The following is a 22,508-nucleotide window of genomic DNA, read 5'->3' as shown; positions in this document are numbered from 1 at the left end:
GTGTGTTAGTTAGGCAGGCTCAGTCAGTCAGTGTGTAGTTAGGCAGGCTCAGCCAGCCAGTGTGTTAGGCAGGCTCAGGCAGTCAGTGTGTTAGTTATGCAGGCTCAGTCAGTCAGTGTGTAAGTTAGGCATGCTCAGGCAGTCAGTGTGTTAGTTAGGCAGGCTCAGCCAGCCAGTGTGTTAGGCAGGCTCAGGCAGTCAGTGTGTTAGTTATGCAGGCTCAGTCAGTCAGTGTGTAAGTTAGGCATGCTCAGGCAGTCAGTGTGTTAGTTAGGCAGGCTCAGTCAGTCAGTGTGTTAGTTAGGCAGGCTCAGTCAGCCAGTGTGTTAGTTAGGCAGACTCAGTCAGTCAGTGTGTTAGTTAGGCAGGCTCAGTCAGCCAGTATGTTAGTTAGGCAGACTCAATCAGCCAGTGTGTTAGTTATGCAGGCTCAGTCAGTCAGTGTGTTAGTTAGGCAGGCTCAGTCAGTCAGTGTGTTAGTTAGGCAGGCTCAGTCAGTCAGTGTGTTAGTTAGGCAGGCTCAGGCAGTCAGTGTGTTAGTTAGGCAGGCTCAGGCAGTCAGTGTGTTAGTTAGGCAGGCTCAGTCAGTCAGTGTTTTAGTTAGGCAGGCTCAGTCAGTCAGTGTGTTAGTTAGGCAGGCTCAGGCAGACATTGCTGTGGGTATGTGCTGCTGCAGTTATACTATTTTATTTCTTACATTATTTGTGAATCAACAATCTTCATCACATCATTCACAAATCTTCTCCAACGATATTACATAGAAACGCAGTTTGTAAGGCTGAAAAAAGACATACGTCCTTCCAGTTCCGCCTGTTAGTATTAATTCTGTGGCTAATAGCATGCCGCTTCCTTGTGAAACAGCCGTCCCAGACCATCAGTATACTGTCTTTTCCACCCTCCTGGGAAAGGCTGCAGTTTGAACATACAGAGAGGGAGGGAAATTTGTCTTGAGTAGAGGGAATATATAAAATGCACGCTTTTTCTTCATGAAAGATGTGATATTTTACACCTCTGCTGCCAGTGGGCATAACCGCTAGAACTCTGATATGTTCTGCTGGCCTGTGGCTCCTGCAGTCTGTGTCTGCCGGCATCTCCCTGCATCCTCCTAGTGGCCACTGCCACTAGAGTACTGTTAACTTTGCATGCTCTAAGCTAGACCTCTGTGGCCTTCTCACAGACTCCTCTCTACTGGTAGGGCATGTACAGTACAGACCAAAAGTTTGGACACACCTTCTCATTCAAAGAGTTTTCTTTATTTTCATGACTATGAAAATTGTAGATTCACACTGAAGGCATCAAAACTATGAATTAACACATGTGGAATTATATACATAACAAACAAGTGTGAAACAACTGAAAATATGTCATATTCTAGGTTCTTCAAAGTAGCCACCTTTTGCTTTGATTACTGCTTTGCACACTCTTGGCATTCTCTTGATGAGCTTCAAGAGATAAGGGATGCCTAAAATACAGGATCCATTTTTTTTCTGCTGTTCTGAGGGATCAGAAGAATGGAAAATGAACCGTTGATGTGAACCTGACATAAGGCCCCATTCAGACGAACATATGGCCTCTGTACCCGTGTTGCAGACCACAAACAGTGGGTCCGCAATACACGGGTATCGTCCGTGTGAACTTCATGCCATAGTGTGTTGACTTGAATGGATCCGTGATCCGCGTCATATAGCAAAATATAGGACATGTCCCATGTTTTGCGGTGCAGAGGCACGGACCCGGAAGCCCTCAAAAGAGTGTTTCCGTGGGCTTCCGATCCATGACATGTCCTATCTTTTGCCGTATGTTGCAGATCGCAGACCGATTCAAGTCAACGTGTCCGCATCTGCAGCACTGAGTTCAGACAGGCACCGAGGTCATATGTTCGTCTGAATGGAGCCTAACACTAAATTCAGCCATTAGCACATGTCTAATGGCAGCCAGTTTACTAGGCATGTTTCTGAAGACAGAAGCCCTTTAAAGGGGTTACCCAACCCCTATATGCCCCCCAAAATGCCCGGGCCCCTCATAACGGTCATACTTATTCCACTTCCTGGCACCCGCGTCGCTTCTGATGCCCACATGGCTGCCACTGTATCTCCCTGGCGCCACCCACGATGCTAGGGAGGCTCGTCCCCATCGCGGCCTGCTATTGGCTGCTCCCCCCGTCACCTGATGTGTTGATCCACGCAACAGGGAGATGCAGTGGCCGCCGTGCGGGCATCAGAAGCGATGCTGCAGCCGGGGAGTGAGGTAAGTATGACCTGTATGAGAGGCATGGGCATTTTGGGGGTCATTATAGGGGTTGGATAACCCCTTTAAGTTTTTCCACTTTTTTGTTCTTGAGGCTTGTGTATTATGTCTCATAATATAAATGAAAATTCCCTGAACCATGTAAATAAAGAACCTCACAATTGCACACAGGAATGCACTTAGACAAGAAATCTTCCTCTGTTTTAACTAATGCACATAGACTTACAACAATCTGAATGATTTCTCCATGCTAGAATGACTGCAGTAGAATTTGCTATATATACTGTGGATATATTTACAGAGATCCGCCAGTTCACCAATTAGTAAGATGGCACATACCGTACCTCTCATTGTCTCTTCTTCTGTTACAGTATGCATGGAATGCTGATGAGGAGTTCCTCTTTAAGGCTGTGATGGTATTTGCAATGCGAGCTCATGTGGACGATACAATTCAGTAAGTTCCAAGAGTGCCGGAAATGCAGCACACGCCGCCCGCCTGAGATTTGGATTCGCGTTCGAGTGACATCATGGGAGAGGGTAGAGAGCCTTTGGGGGTTAGGGGAAGAATGGAAAGCAGGGAAGGCTGGGGTTTCTGGGCACTTCGAAAAGGAAAGCCGCCCAGATGGGCACTTGGGAGACGTTTTTTTAAAGGGTTCTTTTCTGTTTTTTTGTTATCTCCTACACACAGGGTATCATAGTGGTAGGACCCCCACCGATCATGAGAACAGGGGCCCGTATCCCCTACAGCCCCCCTGAAATGAATGGACCGGCTGCGAGCATGTATGACCATTCTATGGGATTTTCAGCAGGAAGTACGGGGGGGGGGGGGGCCCTGTTCTCGTGATGGGTGGGGGTCCCAGCAGTAGGACCCCTAGCGATCTAATATTTATCCCTATGACTATTCACCACACTGAGATATGCTTTATTCACAGACACACTATATGATTATAAAGACAGCAGTACTATGTGTTATCTTATATGCATAGAAAAAAACATCTTCTCTTTGTGGTAATGCTATGGAAGCACGGTGACTCTGTGGTTGGCACTGGTGCCTTACAGCGCTGGGGTCTTAGATTCAAATCTGACCAAGGACAACATCTGGATGGTGTTTGTATGTTCTCCCCGTGTTTGTGTGGGTTTCCTCCGGGTAGTCTGGTTTCTTCCCACACTCCAAAGACATACTGATAGGGAACTTAGATTGTGAGCCCCATTGGCGACAGCTTGATGCTAATGTCTGTAAAGCGCTGCGGAATATGTCAGCGCTATATAAGTGCATAAAATAATGCTATAGCTTGGTGATAAGTGCATGGTTTTGCATCTGGAGATCCCAGGTTGGAATCCTGGGAGAAACTTACATAAACTTTTTTTTCTGTTACATTTCTTTCTCTCTCATTAACCCATAATAAAAGGCTATACGGTATTAAATAATATATAATAATTTCATAACAATAAAAGGCCTTACTAACTGAGAATAGTGTTTTCTGTTTTTTGTTTTTTGCTTAGAAACCTGAAAACTATTATTGGTTTATTCACAGGCACAATATATGAATATAAAGAAACCAGCAAAATGTATTCGCTTTTTAAGCCTAAAAGCATTATTCTCAATATGATAAGGATATAGGGGGCCATTTATTACGATCCGGCGTTTTAGACGCAGGTCTTAATAACCCCTATATCTGGCGGTGGATCCGCCGAAATTATCAAGAGGTTCCGGCCTCTACATAATTTTGGCACATTCAGCACCAGTCTAAATGTAAACCAGCTTCCTAACTGTCTTACATTTAGACCATTTTCTACGCCTAAAACAGTAGAAAATGATGATTTTTTTTTTTTTCCTGTCCATGCCATGCCCTTTTTAAGACCTGGCGTGAGCGGGGAAAAGTCACAGATTGCAGCGTAAATAAATCTGCGCTGGAAATACGCCTGATATAGGCGTATTTCTGGATAATAAATGACCCCCATAGACTTTTATTATGGGTTAAATGTGAAAGAAAGAAAATAGCTGAAGAAAAAATCCTGGAAATCTCTCCCAGGATTCAAACCTGGGATCTCTACACGCAAAACCATACACTTACTACCAAGCTATAGCATTACCACATAGAGCAGCATGTCTTTTCTATGCTTATAAGCTGACACATATTACTGGTATCTGTATAATCATATATTGTGCTTGTGAATGAAGCAGTAATATGTAGATTAGCTTTCTGAGCACATCTCAGTGTGGTGAAGCTATAGTACATAGTGTATATGATATGTAGATGCTAGGACACAGCTCCGCCCTCAGCATGTCTAGCCCTGTCAATCACGGTGAGGGCGAAGTGTGCAGAGCAGAGGGGGTGTTACAAAGCAGCGCTCAAAGGATTCAGCCCCACCTCCTGGTGCTCAAACCTTTCATTTGCATATGAATAAATACTCAGATTTCTCTGCAGCTGTTTAGCATACAGACAAAAGAAAGGTATAGTTTTAATCAGCATGATGAGCCCTACCATCCAGTATGTCTGGTTTAATAGGGTTGATCCTGGCGACAGAGCCGCTTTAAATGGTGCCATTAGAAAGTACAACTTGTCCCTCAAAAAACAAGCACTCATACGGCTATGTGAATGGAAAATGAAAAAAAAAGGTTATTGCTCTGGGAAGGCAGGGAGATGAAAACACATAAACAGGGGCTGAAAGGGTTAATCATAAAACAAGGAAAGGCATGACGCTGACGCTATGTATTTTCTTTGTATCCAGGATTTCAAATGTTTTGATCTGCAATGTAACTCCAAGAGTGTCCCTCTGGTTTGTGGTTACATCCCCTTCAAACAGCTCGGAACCTATACAAAGCACAAAAGTCAAGAATGCTATCAGGTACATCGCATGTAAATGATTCCTGCTGTGATTGCAAAAAACAAAACAAAAAAAAACACCATTACTTAATGGGGTTATGCCATGATTGATGTAGAAAATGACATTATATAGTACATGACAGTACCTAAAAAAGCTAGAACCGGCCCTGTACCTCACATGGATCCAGAGATTTTCACATTCATTGCTCTGGTTGCTCTGCTAGATTATCTTCAGCCTGGCAGCTCAGAGGGTGTGTCCTTTCTGCTTCAGCTCTCTCCCTGTAACTGCCACAGCTTCTGACAGAACATTCGGCTGTTGAAGATTTAAACTAAGCACGTTCGACCAGCTCAGTGAGAGGATCACAAAATAAGGAAAAGAGCAAACATCAGGGGGCGCTATACAGATACATTTTATTGAATATCTCACTGGCTTTACAAAATTTTTAATTACATGCAATTACAAAAGCATTCAGATCCAGGTGCTGGTTTGAACAGCATAGAATATGTTATGTGACACAGCCCCTTTAAGGCTACTTTCACACTTGCGGCAGAGTGATCCGGCAAGCAGTTGCCGGATCAGGCAATCTGCATGCAAACGGACAGCATTTGTAGACAGATACAGATGCGGATCTGTATTACAAATGCATTGCAAGAACGAATTCGTCTCTCCGGATGTCATCCGGAGAAATGGATCCGTTATATATTTTTTTTAAATAACGTATTTACATAATGTAAATTAATGCCGTAATGTAAATTAATGCCGGATCCTGCATTCCGGCATCTGATCCGGAATTTTGGACAGAGATAATACCGCAGCATGCAGCTTGCTAAAAACTCCGCAATGAACAAAAACTTCCCTATCAAACCAGAGGCCTGCAAAAGTAATTGCACTGATTTCTGTGGATGGCATTACGGTTCCATACAACTTGGTGGTGGAAAAAGTCATCAGCCATTTAAGTTAGTACTCCCATGTCATAAAAGAAGATATCCGTCTGCCCTTTTTATTAATGTTGGCCTGTGTAACTGTCTCTACTCCCTGTCTGCACTGAAACTCATATGCAAAGACATAAATGTAATGCAAGCATAGGAATCCGTTCTCTTTCCACTTTTTTTTTTAGAAATGTTCTCTCTCTCTAGTGATGGACGAACATCGGCCGGGACGGATATGGACGAACGCGATCGCGCGAATACGATCAAATGTTTGCCAACCGCAAGTTTGTGGCGGGCCCCATTCACTTTAATGGCAGTCGAACCTGGAAAACCTTTCGGTCATATTTGCAGCCACCAAATACTTACTAGAAGTGCACAAATAGTCCCACAACATGGACAGTGACATACTAGAGGGGGATCAATGACAAAAATTCCCACAAAAAATATGTATTTTAATCAGGGGCTGTCGGTCTAGGAGTTCCCTGAGGCTGGATCCGGAGGGCGGCTGTCGATGGGTTGGCTGCAAGAATGATCTCATAGCCGAAGTGACCAACACATCTTTAAACCGCCCTCTTCTTGCAAGCGCGGTAGGATTGGTACCCGCAACTGTTTCTCTGTGGGTGGAAATTCCTCTGCCAGCGCCCGCAACAGCAGAATGCAGCATCTCTCGCAGCAAGGCCTGGAAATGCTGCATTCTGACAGCCCTCTGTGATGCTGGTAACATGTCCGCCATTTTGTGTTTGTACCGGGGGTCTAAGTATGTTGCCACCCAGTACAGGTCCTTGACCTTTATGCTTTTTATACACTGGAGCATGAAGGCCCCCATTTGCACTAAATTGGAAGCGGTGGAGCGCCCTGGCTCCTGCTCATCGCCCAGCAGAATGTCGTCCTCAGTCTCCTCCCTCCAGCCACAGACAACACCAGGGATCCCCGAAAAGTTTAAAGCCTGCTCTTCTTGCTCCTCCTCCTCCCCCCAGCCTCCATCCTCCTCTGACTCCTTTTCTGACTACTGCTGACTTGTCTCAGATGGAGTAGCCCCCCTGGGAATTCATTCAGCATTGCGACTTTCTCATCTTCCAGCTCCTGCTCCTCGACGGCTTGATCAATGACACGACCCAATGCACGCTCCAAAAAGAAGGCGTAAGCTACGATGTCACTGATGGTGCCCTGGCTATGACTGACCAGTTTGGTGATCTCATCAAATAGCTGCAGAAGTCTGCATGTGTCGCTCATGAGCAGCCACTGGCACGGTGAAAAAGAAACCAAGCTCCCCAGAACCTGTCGTGCTGCAGAGTTCGTACAGGTAGTCATTAACGGCACGTTGCTGCTGGAGCAGACTATCAAGCATATACAAGGTGGAGTTCCAGCGTGTCAGGCTGTCACAAATTAGACATCTGACGGGCAGGTGGTGTCGCCGCTGAACATCAGCAAGGTGAGCCATGGCCATGTAAAATCTTCTAAAATGGCCAGAGATTTTCCTTGCCTGGCGCAAGACGTCCTGGACTTCGGGGTATTTGGCAACGAATCGCTGCACGACTAAGTTCAGGACGTGTGCCATGCACGGCACTTGTGTTATTTTGCCCTGTTTCAGTGCGCTCATCAGATTGGCACCGTTGTCGCACACCACTTTACCAACTGTCAAATTGAGCGGGGTTAGCCACTGCCCGGCCTGTGACCGCAAAGCTGAAAGGAGTGCAGGACCGGTGTGGCTCTTGGCTTCCAGGCACAACAGAATCAGCACAGTATGGCAACGTCTCACCTGGCACGTCGAATAGGTTCTGGGGATCTTGGGGGGCGCAGCGGAAGAGATGATAGCAGCGGAAAAGGAGAAGTCAGCCGAGGAGGAGAGGGAGGATGGAATAGGAGGAGGAGAAGAGGCAGGCCTACATGCAATCCATGGCGGTAACACCAAATCTACACGGGTGCCACGGGTTGCATGCTTGACAGCCGTCAGAAGGTTCACCCAGTGGACAGTTAAAGTTATGTACCTTCCCTGCCCGTGTTTGCTAGACCACGTGTCTGTGGTCAGATGTATCTTGGCACCGACACTGTGTGCCAGAGATACATTCACTTGCTGCTGAACGTGGCCATATAGCTCTGGGATGCCCTTCTGGGAGAAATATTTCCTTCCGGGGACCTTCCATTGCGGTGTTCCAATGGCCACAAATTTTCTAAAGGCCTCCGAGTCCACCAGTTTATATGGCAGTAGTTGGCGGGCTAACAGTTCTGACAAGCCAGCGGTCATCCATTGGGCAAGAGGGTTATCCGGCGTCATCATCTATTTTCGTTCGAACACTGCGGAGCCATGTGCTGGCGTCCTGGGAGTGCCAGATGTGACCTTGCATGGTGGATGTTTTGTTACAGATACATTAGCAGTCTGCTTTTTGCCTCCTGTGCACTGTAAGTTCTGCATGCTTCTCTTCCCTATCTGCTGCTCCGTCTCTCCCTCTGAACTCCCATCCTCTTCCTCTCTTGTGGGCACCCACGTGACGTCCATCGACACGTCATCATCGGATTCATCACCTTCACCACCACTGACATTAGAGATCTCAGAGTAGGCAGCAACAGCGGGGACCACCCTTCCTTGGGCTGATCTGGGTACTGTCAGACGGCTGGGTGGCGACCGTTTATACCTCCTCTTCCTGATCTGATGCCAAGAATGGCTGCGCATCGGTAAGGTCTTGGAATGTATGGGAAAATAATTCCTCTGACTCGAGCGGAGGGGATATGGTGGTGGTGGTGGTGTCTTTGGGGGTGGACACAACAGAGAGTGAAGAAGGTGCAGATAGAGAGGATGAGGAGGGTGCAGAAGCGGAAGGCTGAGTGAGCCACTCAACCAAATCTGGTGCTTCCTTTGACGTAATTTCACGCACCTTCTGCAACTTCCCACTTAGGCTCCAGCCTGGTGCACCTGCCCGAACCCTACCACCCCTGCGGAATGGCCTGCCTCTTCCTCTGCCTGTCATTTTCAAAATGACCCTGTGACAAAAGTCCCTATAGAAGAGCAGTATTTGTGAAAGAAGGTATATCACACCCCTGCCTCAATCAGTTTTTTTGGGGGGCAACTGGTAAATCACACCAGTAGAAATTATTTCTTCAAATAGTGTTTGTCACTCTGTGTAGATGCAGTAAAATGCAGCAAAACCGCAGACAAATGCTGCTCTACCTACAGTTGCAAGAAAAAGTATGTGAACCCTTTGGAATAATATGGATTTCTGCACAAATTGGTCATAAAATGTGATCTGATCTTCATCTAAGTCACAACAATAGACAATCACAGTCTGCTTAAACTAATAACACACAAAGAATTAAATGTTACCATGTTTTTATTGAACACACCATGTAAACATTCACAGTACAGGTGGAAAAAGTATGTGAACCCCTAGAGTAATGGTAGCTAATTGGAGTGAGATGTCAGCCAACTGGAGTCCAGTCAATGAGATGAGATTGGAGGTGTTGGTTACAGCTGCCCTGCCCTATAAAAAACACACACCAGTTCTGGGTTTGCTTTTCACAAGAAGCATTGCCTGATGTGAATGATGCCTCGCACAAAAGAGCTCTCAGAAGACCTACGATTAAGAATTGTTGACTTGCATAAAGCTGGAAAGGGTTATAAAAGTATCTCCAAAAGCCTTGCTGTTCATCAGTCCATGGTAAGACAAATTGTCTATAAATGGAGAAAGTTCAGCACTGCTGCTACTCTCCCTAGGAGTGGCCGTCCTGTAAAGATGACTGCAAGAGCACAGCGCAGACTGCTCAATGAGGTGAAGAAGAATCCTAAAGTGTCAGCTAAAGACTTACAAAAGTCTCTGGCATATGCTAACATCCCTGTTAGCGAATCTACGATACGTAAAACACTAAACAAGAATGGATTTCATGGGAGGATACCACAGAGGAAGCCACTGCTGTCCAAAAAAACATTGCTGCACGTTTACAGTTTGCACAAGAGCACCTGGATGTTCCACAGCAGTACTGGCAAAATATTCTGTAGACAGATGAAACCAAAGTTCAGTTGTTTGGAAGAAACACACAACACTATGTGTGGAGAAAAAGAGGCACAGCACACCAACATCAAAACCTCATCCCGAATGTGAAGTATGGTGGTGGGGGCATCATGGTTTGGGGCTGCTTTGCTGCGTCAGGGCCTGGACGGATTGCTATAATCGAAGGAAAAAATCATTCCCAAGTTTATCAAGACATTTTGCAAGAGAACGTAAGGCCACCAGCTGAAGCTCAACAGAAGATGGGTGTTGCAACAGGACAACGACCCAAAGTAAGAAGTAAATCAACAACAGAATGGCTTAAACAGAAGAAAATACGCCTTCTGGAGTGGCCCAGTCAGAGTCCTGACTTCAACCCGATTGAGATGCTGTGGCATGACCTCAAGAAAGCGATTCACACCAGACATCCCAAGAATATTGCTGAACTGAAACAGTTCTGTAAAGAGGAATGGTCAAGAATTACTCCTGACCGTTGTGCACGTCTGATCTGCAACTACAGGAAACGTTTGGTTGAAGTTATTGCTGCCAAAGGAGGTTCAACCAGTTATTAAATCCAAGGATTCACATACTTTTTCCACCTGCACTGTGAATGTTTACATGGTGTGTTCAATAAAAACATGGTAACATTTAATTCTTTGTGTGTTATTAGTTTAAGCAGACTGTGCTTGTCTATTGTTGTGACTTACGGTAGATGAAGATCAGATCACATTTTATGACCAATTAATGCAGAAATCCATATCATTCCAAAGGGTTCACATACTTTTTCTTGCAACTGAAAATACATACTTTTTCTTGCAAATATTTGAAGAAATTATTTCTTCAAATAGTGTCTTTCACTCTGTGTAGATGCAGTGACGCAGCAAAACCCCAGACAAATGCCGCGCTACCTAAATGCACTATATAGAACGTATATTATTATATATATTGGTATATAAAATCCCTGCTTCAATCAGTTTTTTTGGGGGGCAACTGGTAAATCCCACCAGTAGAAATAATTTCTTCAAATAGTGTTTGTCACTCTGTGTAGATGCGGTGACGCAGCAAAACCGCACACAACTGCTGCACAATACAATTGCACTATAATATACTTTCTATGTTAGAAAGTATATTATAAGTATATCACACCCCTCTGTGTATCACACCTATCGATAGCACACCTATACCAGTCCTTAAAAGCCCTATTAGCTAGCAATTTGTGTCCCTAACAGTCTGTCCCTGCTCCAAACAGCAACCTCTCCTTACACTGGCAAAAGACTGAATGTAAAATGGCGCCCAGATCAGGTTTATTTATAAGGTAGGGGGTATGTCCATGTGCTGAAACTTTTCAATTGGCTGTGCTGTACCACCTGATGGATGTGTCATGGGTCAAAGTTCTTCACAATGTAAAAGAATATGGCAGGAGCGAATATCGCCATATGTTCGCATATTCGGCGAATCGCGAATGAGCGAAGTTTGCCGCAAACCAACCACTGGGCGAACCGCAAGGCCATCTCTAGTGACCACAGTCCAGCGCGGGAAGACATGAGCAATAAAGGGAAAAAAATACCAAATTTACAGCTACCTTCATAAATTATTATTTTAAAGGATATTGATGTAAACTGGAAAACCCCTTTAAACCTGCCTTGTGTATACTGTATATTATGTGCAGATCTTAAGAACCTAATCCACCTGCTATATATCTGTGTGTTATAACGCATTTTTCACTTTATAAGACGCACCCGATAATAAGACGCACCCCAGGGTTTAAGAGGAGGAAAATAAGAATTTTTTTTTTTTCATCAGACCTCATATCAGATCCTCAGATCAGACCCCCATAAATATCAGGACATCAGATCAGGCCCCCATAAATTTCAGGACATCAGATCAGGCCCCCATAATTATCAGGACATCAGATCAGGCCCCCATATCAGGACATCACATCAGCCCTTCATGTCAGAAACCCATCAGACCTTATATCAGCCCATAGTGAGACCCCCATCAGACCTCAGATTAGCCCACATAGTGAGACCCCCATCAGACCTTATATAATCCCATAGTGAGACCTCCATCAGAACTCAGATCAGCCCACATAGGGAGACCCCCATCAGACCTTATATCAGCCCATAGTGAGACCCCCATCAGACCTCAGATCAGCCCACATAGCGAGACCCCCATCAGACCTTATATCAGCCCATAGTGAGACCCCCATCAGACCTCAGATCAGCCCACATAGTGAGACCCTCATCAGACCTTATATCAACCCATAGTGAGACCCCCATCAGACCTCAGATCAGTCCACACAGTGAGACCCCCATCAGACCTTATATCAGCCCATAGTGAGACTCCCATCAGACCCTATATCAGCCCATAGTGAGACCCCCATCAGACCTCAGATCAGCCCACATAGTGAGACCCCCATCAGACCTTATATCAGCCCATAGTGAGACCCCCATCAGACCTCAGAGATCAGATTAAAATAAAAAACATCTCTTACCTGTCCTGCGCCACGGCTCCTCTCCACCTCCGGCAGAAGACACGCTCCCCTGTCTTCCCTGCCTGCGCTGCCCTGTCACCTGACTGCGTGCAGCATCAGGTCATAGTGTGTGCACTACGTCCTGACGCTGTACGCAGTCAGGACAGTGCAGCGCTGGCCCCAGGAATGCAGACTGGGAGGGTGAGTACAAGCGCTTGCAGCTCTTCACTCCCTACTCCCAGCACCTAAAGCACACTAGTGAGCGCTTCCATAATGGAAGTGCTCACTAGTATTCGCTTTATAAGACGCACAGCCATTTCCCCCCCACTTTTGGGGGGGGAAAGTGCATCTTATAAAGCGAAAAATATGGTATATCTGTACGGTATATCTGTAAACTACTTTTGTAGTCACCCGCTGCTTGTAGTATAAGGGTCCATTCACACATCCGTGTGTGTTTTGCGGATCCACGGATCCGCAGATCCGCAAAACACGGACACAGGCAATGTGCGTTCCGCATTTTGCGAACCGCACATCGCCGGCACTAATAGAATATGCCTATTCTTGTCCGCAATTGCGGGTCTGCATTTCCGGATCGGGGCCGCACATCATGCGGCCCCATGGAAATGAATGGGTCCACAATTCCGTTACGCAAAATGCAGAACAGAATTGCGGATGTGTGAATGGAGCCTAAATGAAATGGTAATTTTACGCAGTGTCGGACTGGGGTACTTAGGGCCCACCAGTGTAACTAATTCTGGGGGCCCACCTTAGGGCTTCTGCACACTGTCACGGTCATTTTGGTGTTTGACTGTGACGCAGTTGCCGTGCAGACTCGTGGCTTGTGGCAACGTGTAGTTTGCGGTTTGCACGTACCCTTCCCCTTTAAGTTGTGTCTCCCTGCTGTGTGCGTGGGGTTAATATCCTGACTTGGTTAGATCAGGGTGTGGTCTCTTCTAGCTATTTAGCCTTTGCTTGTAGCTTGGAGGTGTGTTGTGCTCTAGCCTTGCTGTGGGCTAGAAGCTATGCTCCATTCTGTGGCTATTCCATCTGCCCAGTCATTGAGGGCCACCTTGTTGGACATCAAGGTCTTTTAGCAATGTCATTCCTTTGTCTCCCTTGTATCCTCTTTGTACCCAACCTCACTTGTTGTATGTTTGGTGTGGGTTTGTTGTATGTCTTGTTTGTTGCTACATGTCTGGGATGTTGTTGGTGTTTGTCCCTGCATGAGTGCAAGACATTTCCCTGTGTGTGTGTTGTATCTCCGGAAGGGGGCTGGTTTCCCGGAGGGGTGAACCATAAGTCTGTATGCAGTGCTGCCTGGGGCTGCAGTGCACCTTGCTGTTTTGGGCCCAGGCAGAATCTGGAGTGCTGGATACCTGTGTGTGGTGTTTGTAAGGTGTGTGGGCACCTGTACTTTTGCACGGGTTCCAGTCGTGGTGGCTGCGGCAGGTAAGTGTGTTTCTGGTGTTCTTACCTGCTGACTCTGTTGCTGCATATGGTCGTTTCCTTTCCCTGGTGCTAGGCCATTTAAGACTCCTGTTCATCCGTGTCTGGGAAGAACAGGTCGTCTCTCCCCTGCTCCTATGTGAGGGATTATCAGGGCCAAAGGTATCCTGGTATAAGCCGTCCTACCATCCAGATCCGCTTATACGTAACTTGCTCCCTGATTCCGGCGTCCTGGCCTAGCTGCTTCTCCTTTATACCTGACATTGTATGCTGGGGGGTTTTATCCACTCCCCACCGTGACAGTATGTCCTACAAGGTGGCCCTCAAAGGACTGGGCAGAAACACCCAGGCAAGGAGCAAAGCTCCAACACCAAGTACTACAGCGTTGCATGTAGTACAACTGCACCCAGCCAGCAAGCCACAGGTGTATATATCAAGCCTGTGGCCACACCCAGGAGGCACCAAACAGCAGGGAGGCAAACCTTAAAGGGGAAGTGCACATGCAAACTGCCAACAACACGTTGCCACCGGCAACCAGTCTGCATGGCAACTGCGTCACGGTCAAATACCAATATGACCGCGACACTAACTTATTTTTTTTCCATGTCTGTACCCTTCACTTCAATGGGGCCGCAAAAATAAAAAATGACTCCGTGTGCATTCCGTGTCTGTATGTCCACATGGCCGTTCTGCAAAATGATAGAACATGTCCTATTATTGTCGGCATTACAGACCAGTATAGGACTGTTCTATTAGATGCCGGCTGTTCTGTTCCGCATTATGTGGAATGAACACACTCGGTATCCAACGGTCGTGTTCATTACAGTGATAACAGAAATATTAAAGGGTTTCTGTCACCTGAAAAATGGGTATTATTAAGCTGGCTGACATTAGCGATGTGCTAATGTCAGCTGAACATAGCTATATTAGTGCCATCCAAAGATAGTAAAACCGCAGCACTCTCTTGTCTCTTTAATCTCTTTATTCCATCAAATTCATGCGACGTTTCGACCTGGACTGGACTTGAAAAAGACCGTCCAGGTCGAAACGTCGCATGAATTTGATGGAATAAGGAGATTAAGGAGACAAGAGAGTGCTGCGGTTTTACTATCTTTGGATGCATACTTGGAGGGACGCTACAGACTGTCGTTCAACACTGCATGCACCACCACATTGAGGACGGTATACCCCTAGTGCTGCTACGCCATCTATCCTTTGTTATATTAGTGCCATCTCACTACCAGAAGCCTTTATTGAGAAAAACAAACTTTTATAATATGCTAATTAGCCTCTAGGAGCAGGGGGGGGGGGCGTTGCACCTGCTCCTAGAGGCTCAGTTTGCCCACCTCTTTTGACGGCCTTCTTCTCTTGATTGACAGGGCCAGGGCAACGCTGGTCTCCTCCCACCGGCCGTGTCTACTAAGAAAATCTCGCGCCTGCGCCGTCCCGTTTAGTATTCGGCACAGGCACAGTGAGGGAAGGACACTCGGTGGCTGCTGGCTTCCTCACTGCGCCTGTGCTGAATACGTCACAGTGAGGAAGCCGCCTGCCGGAGAACGTCCTTCCCTCACTGCGCCTGCGCCGAATACTAAACGGGGCGGCGTAGGCACGAGATTTTCTTAGTAGGCACGGCCGGCGGGAGGAGAGCAGCGCTGCCCTGGCCCTGTCAATCAAGAGAAGAAGGGCGTGAAAAGAGGTGGGCAAACAGAGCATCTAGGAGCAGGTTCTTCTAGAGGCTAATTAGCATATTTTTAAAGTTCGTTTTTCTCAATAACGGCGGCAGGCAGTGAGATGGCACTAATATAGTTATGTTCAGCTGACATTAGCACATCGCTAGTGTCTGCCAGCTCAATACCCATTTTTCAGGTGACAGAAACCCTTTAAAGATGAAGTATGATGGCAGACATTCACAGCAAAATGCACAAACATACATGTGGCAGAATTTACACATATATGGATATCCTGCACTTAAAGGGACACTGACAGGGCCAATAAGCATATTGAGGTATATATATGGCAGTACAGGTCTTATAATGGGTATTACAATCATCTAAGTATCCCCCCTGTCCATATTATACATACAGTAAACTTGAGTTTTATAACCTGCTCCAACGGTCTTCAATCTGCCCAAGGGGCGGCGTTTCACCTCTCTTGCGCCCAGCCAGCCTCCCCCAACTGCCGCTTTGAAGCGCCGCCCAGCTCATGAATATTCAGTTTGCTGGGCGGCTTCTGCGGTCCCTGATCTGAAGCGCTGCGCTTAACAGTGCCCTGTGCATGCGCCGGATCTTGTGAAGTCCGGTACAGTAAGCGCCGCCCAGCTCATCAATATTCACTTCGCTGGGCGGCGCTTACTGTCCCCGACTTCACAAGATCCGGCGCATGCGCAGGGCACTGTTAAGCGCAGCGCTTCAGATCGGGGACCGCAGAAGCCGCCCAGCAAACTGAATATTCATGAGCTTGGCGGCGCTTCAAAGCGGCAGTTGGGGGAGGCTGGCTGGGCACAAGAGAGGTGAAACGCCGCCCCTTGGGCAGATTGAAGACCGTTGGAGCAGGTTATAAAACTCAAGTTTACTGTATGTATAATGTGGACAGGGGGGATACTTAGATGATTGTAATACCCATTATAAGACCTGTACATATACCTCAATATACATATATATACCTCAATATGCTTATTGGCCCTGTCAGTGTCCCTTTAAGTCAGTCAGAAACAAGACACATGCAGCGCACACCAATCACTCATTGGACACATGTGGCACACAAGAAACATGGCTCACATGCCACTGATGCATATGTCACATACTGCACATACACCACTGATACATAGAACATATATAGCACACACCAATCACACATAGGAAACACGCAATGCACACACCAAGACATTTATGCCTTTTTTGACATTCCCTATCCTTAACCTCTTCCGGACACAGGTACGCCCTTATGTCCTGGTACTTAAAGGGTTTCTGTCACCCCACTAAAGTGATATTTTTTTTTTGGGCTAGTTAAATTAGTTATATAGCGATATATTAAAATATAATAGTGTTCCTTACTTTGATCCAGCAGTTTAGTCAAAAAACGAAGTTTTATCATATGCAAATTCCATCTCTACCAGCAAGTAGGGCGTCTACTTGCTGGTAGCTGCTGCAGAAATCCGCCCCCTCCTCTTGTTGATTGACAGGGCCAGCCGGGAACTCCTCCTCCGGCCAGCCCTGCCGGCTTTTCAAAAATCGCGCGCCCGTGTTGAATCTGCGCAGGCGCTCTGAGATGAGGAGGCTCGTCTCCTCAGAACTCCCTCAGTGCGCCTGCGCCGATGACGTCTTCTATTTCGATGATGTCATCGGCGCAGGCGCACTGAGGGAGTTCTGAGGAGACGAGCCTCCTCATCTCAGAGCGCCTGCGCAGATTCAACACGGGCGCGCGATTTTTGAAAAGCCGACAGGGCTGGCCGGAGGAGGAGATCCTGGCTGGCCCTGTCAATCAACAAGAGGAGGGGGCGGATTTCTGCAGCAGCTACCAGCAAGTAGACGCCCTACTTGCTGGTAGAGACGGAATTTGCATATGATAAAACTTCGTTTTTTTACTAAACTGCTGGATCAAAGTAAGGAACACTATTATATTTTAATATATCGCTATATAACTAATTTAACTAGCCCAAAAAAAAAAAACACTTTAGTGGGGTGACAGAAACCCTTTAAGGACACAGGGCGTACCTGTACGCCCTGTGTATTTTTGATCACCGGCGGGCGGTGATCGGAACCCGGTGCCTGCTCAAATCATTGAGCAGGCACCTGGGGCAAATGTGACAGCCCCCCACCCCCCTTCCCCCGTGTAGGCGATCGCAGCAAACCGCGGGTCAATTCAGACCTGCGGTTTGCTGGGTTATTCGGGTCTCTGAGGACCTGGAACAGGATGGTGATTGGTGGTGTGATTTTACCCCACCAATCACCATCCTGCGATCCTGAGTGGTGATGGTGACATCACCTCTCAGAATCGCCTCAAATGATAGCAGCGCTCCTCTCCTCCTCCTTTTGTGTCCGGAGCCCGAGGAGAGAGGAGCGCTGCCTGCACGTGTCGGATCTGATCCAGCATCACCCCATCTGTGCCCCAGCACCCCCCATCTTATCTGCAGGTAATTAGGGAAAGTCTAGGGAAAGGTTGGGCTAGGCAGGGAAAATAAAGGGAAAGTTAGTGGTAAAAAAAAGTTTTCTTGCATCACCCTAAGTAGGGTGTCTGGGGTCCACAGCACAACTGTGTGACCCTAGACCCCCAGGGGTGCTGCCGCTTGACCCCCTGCCCCTCCTCCCTCCCACAACTTTTTTGGGGAGCAGGCATTTTATTTAATTTTTTTGTGCGTACGCTGACTGTGGCCGGCACTCTTAGCGTCCGGCCACTGTTAGCGCATCGCACACCCCACCGCTGATCAACTTCGGACGGTTGATCAGCGGTTTTGATTTTTTTTTTCACATTTTTTCCCCTTTTTTTAGTTAGTCTTTTTTTTTTTCTGTTAGTATTAGGGATAAGTACGCAAACACCCGTGCCCCCACACACACGCACACCAAATAAAGATTTACACACACGCACATACACACGCAGACACACACTCCCCTATGGCCCGCCATACGCCCAGCTTGCCTCCGACTCCGAAAGTCCCAGTGAGGACGAGGATGACCCCACTTTCCTGTTGTCATCCGTGTCCTCCTCAACATCTAGCGATGATGATGAGCCCCCAAGGCGGCGGAGACGCCGCCAGGCGGAGCAAGGGGACCGCCATGCTAGGGACCCTGTGGCCCACCCTAGTATGAGCAGCTCTGGGGCTCGTACGAGTTTTCCAGCCCACCAGTTAAGCCCACCGGAGCCCCCTGCCGGGGAACTTGTCTGGTGTACCCCAGAGCGATTTGAGCCCGTGATTCCTGAGTTTGTAGGCCAATCAGGAATCCAGATTTCCACAGTGGGCTTCACTGAATATAACTTTTTTAGTCATTTTTTCAGTGACCAACTGGTAAATCTAATGGTGGAGCAGACGAACCTGTACGCCCAACAGTTCGTTGCTCAACACCCGGGCTCCTTTTTGGCTAGGCCCGGTGGCTGGACCCCGGTCAGTGCAGCCGAGATGAGGACATTTTGGGGCCTCGTGCTGCATATGGGCCTAGTCAAGGAACCTAGTGTCAGGCATTACTGGAGTGGGGACGTCCTCTACCAGGCCCCACTTTACAGTACGGCCATGACACACTCCCGGTCTGAGGCCATCCGGAAATGTCTGCATTATTCAGATAATGCAGCATGTCCCCCCCAAGGTGATCCTGCCTATGACCGTCTGTATAAGATACGGCCGGTCATCGATCACTTTGGGGCCAAATTTGTACAGGCCTATGTACCTGGAAGGGAGGTCGCGGTTGATGAGTCTCTCATTGCGTTCAAGGGGAGACTCATTTTTCCGCCAGTATGTTCCCTCAAAGCGGGCGAGGTATGGCGTGAAGCTGTACAAACTTTGTGAGAGTACCTCAGGGTACACTTACAAGTTTTGTGTGTAGGAGGGGCGAGATTCCCGTATTCAATCCCCAGAATGTCTCCCCACTCTGGGTGTTAGCGGGAAACTTTTGTGGGACCTTATGCACCCACTGCTAGATAAGGGTTACCACCTTTACGTGGATAACTTTTATACTAGTGGGGAAAAAGGTGCTCCCCCTGCGCTCCTATTATTTGACCGGGCAGATCTACCTGGATGGGGAGATCCCGCTGCTTACTGTCTAGTGAGGAGCTATTGTTCTCCTCAGAGTAATGTAAAAAGAGAGGGGTATGTCACCCTTAGGTGATACAAGACAGATAGCGCTGGAGTGTGCGGTCAAAACAGCTGGTCCTATAAACAGTGCTGGCCTGATGTAATGCTGATGATGTCAGCGATGGTCTGATACAGTATTAGTATTATTAGATTAGTGTGTGTTAGTTGTCCTTTGGGCGGAAAGTAAAACAGGAACTGATACTGGAAACTGGCATAAGTAATAACAGCAGTATCACTACCTTATTATGCAGCCGATGTCAGTCCCTCAGTTGATGGCTTGATCCGATGGGAAGTGGGAGTTGGTTGCTGTAAGGTTCTTCTACTGGTCCTGTTGTTGTAAGATTCTTCTGCTGGTCCTGTTCCTTTAAGGCACGGCGTCCTCCTGGCTCACCTCCTAGCAGCCGCGCGGCCCCGGCCGGAAGCACGTGCAGTGCGAGGGAGCTTGTTGTTCTGTTGCCCGGGAAACCTTTGGTGGTGACGTCACCGCTTTGAGTACAGGAGCCTCCGTAGGACAAAAGACTACCTACGCGTTTCAGAGCCTATCGGGCTCCTTCGTCAGGGTTAGTCTATTTGCGGTACCTAGGAGGATTTAAGTAGCTCCTTGGGTTCCCATGGCAACAGGTAAACATAGGTTTTACAGCGGAGGAGGTGTCAGTCTGTTTCATTTAACAGTTTATGTGCCGTTTTGCTGCTGGTTTTAACTGTTTGGTCCTACAGTTGTTTATTTATTTAGGTATATGTAAATAAGGTCAGGTAATGATAAATCAGTGAAGTCAAGGGGAAGGGGGCGGGGCTGTGGTATATTGGTTTTATTAGGTGTCTATTAGATATAGAAAGCACATAATTTAATTGCTCTGGGCTATTTGTTATTGAAATGCAAATAATTCTATTTCTTGGTTTAATCCTATTGGAGCCAAGCTGTTAAATCTGAATATCCACTTGCTCTCTGTTCTAGACATGATTTTAATGTAATCACCACCCCTCTTATCTTCCTTAACTTTCTCTATCCCCCCAAATTTGGATCCCAAAAATTTTCCGTGATGAAATTCGGTATAATGGCGCGACAATGGGTGGTTTTCAGATTTTTTGTTGATGTTGTTAATGTGTTCCCTTATTCTCACCCTCAGTTCTCTTTTGGTTCGTCCTATATATACTTTGTCGCAAGGGCACTTGATGTAATAGATGACTCCTTTAGTGTGACAGGTGATGTAATCCTGTATTATATATTTGCCTTGTTTGGATTCTATTTCGAGTGTCGGTTTGACCTGGTACTTTACGGCTTTGCAATTATTGCACAGTCTGCAAGGGAAAAAGCCCTTTTTGGTACATTTTTTGGGGTCCATTTTCTCCTTCTTGATAGAAGGGGCTATCAAACTCGCCAAGTTTGGGGCTTTTTTGTAGATAAATATAGGATTATTAGGAATTTGGTTGCCAATTGTCTTATCATATTTAAGAATGTCCCAATGTTTATATATGATTTTTTTGAACCTATTTACCCCTGCGCTGTAGGTGGTAATGATGGGGATTTTGATGGTATTTTGGTTTTCGGTGTCATTAGTGTTTCGTATTTTATCTTTTAGTAGGGTGTTTCGGTCCAGGTTTTTTACTGTTCCAGTGATTGGAATAAGTGATTCCAATTTGTATCCTTTTTCTGTAAATTTTGCGTTCAGTGTTTCAGCCTCCTCTTGGTAATGGGTGTCAGTGGTACAATTTCTCCGTGCACGTATATATTGGCCATACGGAATGTTATTAAGCCAAGTAGGCAAGTGGCAGCTGTCCAGGGGGATGAATCCGTTAGTATCTGTAGGTTTATGATGTGTCTTGGTATATAGTTTTCCGTTTTCAATAAATATATTTAGATCTAGGAAATTGATATGTTCTCTATCATAACATGACGTGAATTGCAAGTAAAATTCATTTTTATTTAAATCAATTAAAAATTTGTCAAGGGATATGGTGTCCCCCTGCCAGATAAAAACAATGTCATCTATGAATCGCTTCCAGAGGACCAGACCCGCACCGAGCTCCCCATGGGTGAAGATGGTAAGCTCCTCCCATCTGCCCATGTATAGGTTTGCGAAACTCGGTGCGAATCTGGTCCCCATCGCGGTCCCCCACGTCTGGAGATAAAAATCAGGTCCATATTTAAAATAGTTGTGGTCTAAAATGAAAGTGATACATTCACCTATAAAATTTATTTGGTCACCTGGCATAGTGCTATCTTTTTTTAAAAAATGTTCTACGGCTTCGCGTCCCTTATTTTTTTCAATCACTGTATATAGAGCAGTCACATCTAGGGTGCCCAGAATAAAATCTTCTTTCCACTCAATCCCTTCCAGTATTTGTAAGATATGTTTCGTATCCTTAAGGTAGGCAGGTAATTTTGCTACTTTTTCTTGTAGTAGGATATCCACATATTTAGATAGGTTAGAGGTGAGGCCCTCTATCCCAGAAATTATGGGTCTGCCAGGGGGAATAATTTTATTCTTGTGGATTTTTGGTAAATAGTAGAATATTGGAATTCTGGGGGTCTGGTTATTGATAAATAGTGTTTCTTCTTTGGAGAGTATTCCCATATTTTTACCTTTTTGGATAAGTGAGTTCAATTTCCCCGTGTATTGCATAGTTGGGTTGAATGGTAGTTATTTATATGTTTTTGTATCTGATAAGAGTCTCAAGGACTCTTTGTGGTAGTCATCCAGATTCAGTATGACTAATCCTCCTCCTTTATCAGCAGGTCTGATGATAATCTGATTGTTAGTTTGCAAGGATCTGATGGCTCTTGTTTCGCCCTTGGTTAGATTTTGGGGTCCTTTACCCTT

The 22,508-nt window shown here is 46.5% G+C and overlaps 1 protein-coding gene across 1 annotated transcript in view; it reads left to right on the top strand.

Annotated features, from left to right (window-relative positions):
- The window catches only part of CLTRN (collectrin, amino acid transport regulator), a 91,543-nt gene that overhangs the window by 43,615 nt on the left and 25,420 nt on the right, over positions 1-22,508 (top strand). Inside the window, exons 3-4 of the mRNA XM_040423318.1 lie at positions 2,619-2,701; positions 4,981-5,097. Of these exons, the coding sequence (XP_040279252.1) occupies positions 2,619-2,701; positions 4,981-5,097 (200 nt within the window). The remainder of the gene's footprint in view (positions 1-2,618; positions 2,702-4,980; positions 5,098-22,508) is intronic.

Source organism: Bufo bufo, chromosome 3, assembly GCF_905171765.1.
Source record: "Bufo bufo chromosome 3, aBufBuf1.1, whole genome shotgun sequence".
NCBI classification, from domain to species: domain Eukaryota; kingdom Metazoa; phylum Chordata; class Amphibia; order Anura; family Bufonidae; genus Bufo; species Bufo bufo.
The sequence above is the reverse complement of the archived record's forward strand: the minus strand, read 5'-3'. Positions and strand labels throughout refer to the sequence as shown.